The 4,771-nt window shown below is 35.0% G+C and overlaps 1 protein-coding gene across 1 annotated transcript; it reads right to left on the bottom strand.

The window, feature by feature from the left end:
• Window positions 1-1,397: 1,397 nt before the first annotated feature.
• ORC2 (origin recognition complex second largest subunit 2) lies at window positions 1,398-4,288 on the bottom strand. The gene is made up of 6 exons (XM_011029839.1): window positions 4,043-4,288; window positions 3,824-3,930; window positions 3,338-3,470; window positions 2,834-3,128; window positions 2,047-2,274; window positions 1,398-1,967 (listed from the first exon to the last, which is right to left on the bottom strand). Exons 1-6 carry the CDS (start codon window positions 4,169-4,171, stop codon window positions 1,768-1,770), a joined length of 1,092 nt encoding a protein of 363 aa, XP_011028141.1. The 5' UTR covers window positions 4,172-4,288; the 3' UTR covers window positions 1,398-1,767.
• Window positions 4,289-4,771: the final 483 nt, after the last annotated feature.

Here is a 4,771-nt window from a genome sequence, read left to right as displayed (position 1 = left end):
AGAAAAAACTATAGTTTTTTTTAATTAAAACCCTACATACATACATACATATATGTATATATATACACATATATACACATATATGTATATATATAGTATTTCGTACTAGCAATTCACTTGGTTTGCTATAAACATGGCCCTTTATCCTTTTAGTTAGGTGGATGTACATTTACTTAGGGCCCTCCTTGTCATGACCATTCTTTTTTTATAAAGAATTTCACAACTATATATCTAGTGTTATTTATTGCGTTAATCTCATGTATATGAGGTTTACTGAAGAGTCTTGCACTTAAGAAATGTATACACGGCGACTTGTACTTTTAGCAGACCCTCAAACAGTACACCATTTTTTCTATACCAACTAGTGATGTTTTAACTAGGGCTAATCTAGAGCTATTTATTCTTATTTAGTACATCATTTATTTGAAGAAAATATTTACTACATTGTCATCATCCATCAACACCCTCGAGCCTAAACTAAGGATGACATACCTTGTGGCATATTAGGGCATCAAGCTGTCCTCGCACCCATGTCGATGGTGCATGCCCTTGAGGGTATTTGATCACCAAGTGTACTCCTAGATCCAAGTCGAGCTTTTGATTATACAGGCTCACTTTGGAGTGTTTGCACTAATTCGAGCTTCGAGGCCCACAGCTATTTTTGCCCAGATCCAATACGTATAAAGGATCATGAGCTGTTCAAAAATTGTAAATCTCAAGCCCAATCGCATTTGAAAAGTAAAAGTTCTTGTGAAGAGCTTTGGCATCGTTATGGTCTCATTTATATGATCATCGGACAATAATACTGCTTATAAAGGGATTTATGAGCGAAACATGACTTGTGAAGAAAAATTAAGCCGACCTTACACATTTTGGTGTAATTTTATCCATTATAATTCTTTTTGAAATTTTTCTATCAATCTTGGTACATGCCAGTACTTGTATAAAATTCCCAAAAGTCTTGCATTATGTCAAATATAACGATTCAGGCCTTGCTGGAGGAATCAAGATTCTTCTCTTTTTTTTTTTTTTTGATAAATCATGAATCAAGATTCCATGAATAATCTTGCCTAATCATCTCTTTGATTTGTGGTATTTTGATTTTCTATCATCTCGAGGTTCCAAAGAAAATTAATAGATATTCCAACTCAAACTGTGCAAGTGCTCGAATAGAAAAGTTTGTGACTTGATTAAGCTATGAATATATAGCCCAATTAATATAGAAAAGTACTGGAACAATAACGCAGCTTTAAGTTCGAGAAAAAAAAGAAGCACAAAACATGGCCTGTAGTATTCATATGGCTTAAGAGACTTCCAGGTCCCAACTATGTAACCGAACGACATCGCATCCTATAGTTAGTAAATGACCACACACCTTAAATTAACTAAACGTCACATATAAAATTCGGATGATACGTAAATGGGAAACGAAGGACTAAGTTGGTACTCCAGAATTGGCATTGGGCTCCTCTCTGGGAACGGAATACTTAATTGGAATTGAACAGAGGTATTTTAAAGGAAACATCAAGATATAAGCAAAAAGTTTTCTCCAAAGGCTATCGAAGATACAATGTAGTTTTTTGATGCGAACTGCTGCAATAGGTTGCCAGCATGCTAGAGATCGAAATTAAGAGTTGATCATGAGACTAATTCAAGTTACAACCTGAGTTGCACGTACCAGGTACATTGTATTGATCTCAGAAAGCAGCTTTTCAAGGGCATCCACAGCAAGCAGGATGCGAAAAACAATTACAAACTTAGTCAGAACTATTGATTGATCTCAGAAAGCAACTTTTCAAGGGCATCCACTGCAAGCGGGATGTGCAAGCAATCTTGTCCATCACTGTTTCGTCTAGTCTTTACTAACTCATGATCTTTGAATTCTATCAAATGAGAGTTTAATGTGACCTGGCTGCTCACAAGGAAGCGCTCTCGAGCAGTTGTATACAGAGCATCAACTGGCATGCCTGAAAATGACAAATCAAATAGAGCATATAAGATTTCAACCATGAAACATAATGCTCCACGTCATGCGTAGTTACTTGCCTTCTTCATCAGGATGAGACAACTGATATTCTGCAAGAATTTTGAACACACTTTGGGCATTGGGTGTCAGACTCTGTAAGACTATTGCAGCTGTTTTGGCACTTTGAGCTGTACTGCTGTGAGCGAGAATCAAAGGAAAAAAGATTCCTTCAACATTATAAGGTGCAAAGGTAGGAACATGGTACCAGAACCAATTAAATTGGGTGTGAACCATCTTCTTATCCCACACTGCCAAAAAAAAATAAAAATCCAGTACCGTTATTAGGGTCCTGGACATGAAAATTGGAAGAGGACGGTAAATCATAAATGTATAAGATGAACCAAGGAAAAAAAAATTACTAAAGGGTTCCAAAAAGATTTTTGTTCTTTAATCATAGGAAAGACAGGAAAATGAAAATTTACATCTTATCCATGGCATAGAAACAAAATGAAAGTGAAAGTGAGGCAAGAATTGAGGGTTCACCATCATTCAGAAGACACTTGGAACAATTTTCACGCCCTAATGTTAACCCTATATGCCAATGGGGACTATCCTATTTAGACCTTCATCTCCCAACAAAGCAGTTGCAAACAAGTCTACATGTTAACATAAAACATGGATCATTTTTTGAAGCACCCAGAGAAATCATGACATGAAACGTTTCGCTATTTAGGAAATATGTTTAACCTAATTATGTGAGCCATAGGATGGAGCCATAGAAATAAAATTTAAAACAATTTAACTTGGCAGATTGCCCCAACCAGCCATTGTGTTCACATATAACTAGCTATAATAAGATATACTCACAAAGAGGTGCATTAACATTGTCAATAGAGGCAACAATGCGGATATGTGAACAAGAAGCAAGTCGCGCAAGATACTGTTGACTTTCAGAGTCTCTCAATCCAGGCCCGTCAATATTGTGAACAACAATGCACACAAAAGAATCATTTTCCTCCACATCTGATTCATGCAAAAATGCAAGAAGGTCATCCATAGATTGAGAATTAAAAGGCTGTTGAAATTTAGATGAAACCCCTGAAGGAGTCCTTCGTTTGGTTTTCAACTCTTCCCACCAAATTTCAGCTAAAGCAATGACCACCTACAGTCATGATGTTACAGTAGTTAGCATAGAACAAAGAAAATGGTGGCCGGTGTATCATGCATAAACTCCACTGTATTATGCTTGGCTTGAATTTCTAAGCCAAGGAATCATTTTAATGTTATATCAGCATTTAAGAACCTGGCAATATCAATGTGTAAACCGATAAATAAGTTCAAGTATCAACAAAAGGCACCCAGGTAGATTACCTGTTTTAGATTAATTGACTGAAGATACCCATTGATGACTACTACAGAATACTCGGTTAATGCTGTAGAAGCAAAATCTTCAATCAGTACCTTCTTCGATCCAAAACCATACATTAGAAGGCCAAATCCACACCTAAATTCATAGTAAAGAATCATAAATTAGTGCAAATAATCCTCAAAAAGAAAATTCATAACAAAGAATCAAAGGGATGTTGCCCATAATTTTCATAAAATTATCTAAAATGTATATGAAAAATTAAGTACATTAAACTAACCAATACCCACTAAAAAAAATCAACTGAACTCTCAAATCCAAACTTGAGGCCATATCGTTTCTTCTTCTTTTTTTTCCCTCGAAATGGGTTTCAACTTGCTATCTGTGCCTAACTTACTACTCTTCGTGCCAGTTTATTTCTTCAAACAAATCGTGCCCATATCATCGAATACTACAATTTCACAAATACTTGCAATAACTTAACTAATTACCCGAGTTCAAAAACCCATTTAGGATACAAGCTCTTATAACTATTAACAAGAGTATTAATCTCTTTCTCATGTTTTAGCTCAATATTAGCTGCTGCCGCTCTTAGCTCCTGCAATATTAAAAAAACAAAACTTTTTAAACCAAGAAATTAATATTTAATCAAAACAATTAATAATAAAAGGAAACTAAAGAAAATTATGATAAAGAAAGTGGTGAGCGACCTGTTCATCAACGACGTTGATATCGGAAATCTTGCGGGTTGATTTCTTACCCGACCCAGCTAATTCTTTTGCTAGAAAGTAATTCCTTGAGAACTCAAAATCCTCTTCTTCTCCATCATTGATTTCCATAGTAGAGGGTAATTGAGTGAGAGAATGAATTCCTGGCAGGTTGCCGGAATTGAGGGATTAGGAATTTAATTTTTTCTTTTGTTATTTAGAGATTTCCCCGCCAAAACAGAGTTGGCGTTGCCTTTTTTACCCGCGTCTGCTCTCTTTCGGAGCGAAAACAAATTCGTCCCCTGATTGGATCTCATATCTCAATTAGGTTCTTACGAAATTTTTTCACAATTAAGTCCTTATACGACCCAAGTTTTCTGTTTCCAATCTATATATTAATTCAACGTATCTGTGATTGATTTAAAAAAATCCCTCAATTAACTCTAAAACTCAATAAAGAGGCTTGACTCAAAATGAAATGAAATGGGCCAAGAAGCCCAATTTTTCCCACCTTGCTAATTTTGGGATTCAAATGCTCAAAATCACATAAAATGAGATGAATTAATACCTCAAATTAATTCTAAATTCACATAAAAGACCCGACTTAAAATAAATTCATGAAATAACTCGGAAAATAATGGCATGCAAGAATTGAACATAGAAATAAAAATATGTAAGGTAATTTAAAAAATATATATATGATTTTTATTTTTTAAAATATATTTAACACCT

Source organism: Populus euphratica, unplaced genomic scaffold, assembly GCF_000495115.2.
Source record: "Populus euphratica unplaced genomic scaffold, PopEup_1.0 scaffold49.1, whole genome shotgun sequence".
In the NCBI taxonomy this organism is placed as follows: Eukaryota; Viridiplantae; Streptophyta; class Magnoliopsida; order Malpighiales; family Salicaceae; genus Populus; species Populus euphratica.
This window is presented reverse-complemented; position numbering and strand designations above follow the sequence as displayed.

Coding starts and splice junctions, on each gene's coding strand:
- ORC2 (XM_011029839.1), bottom strand. CDS start 4,171: ATGGAAATCAATGATGGAGAAGAAGAGGATTTTGAGTTCTCAAGGAAT. Junction 3,129..3,337: donor AGTCAATTAATCTAAAACAG/GTAATCTACCTG, acceptor TCATGACTGTAG/GTGGTCATTGCTTTAGCTGA. Junction 2,275..2,833: donor CAATGTTAATGCACCTCTTT/GTGAGTATATCT, acceptor TTTTTTTGGCAG/TGTGGGATAAGAAGATGGTT.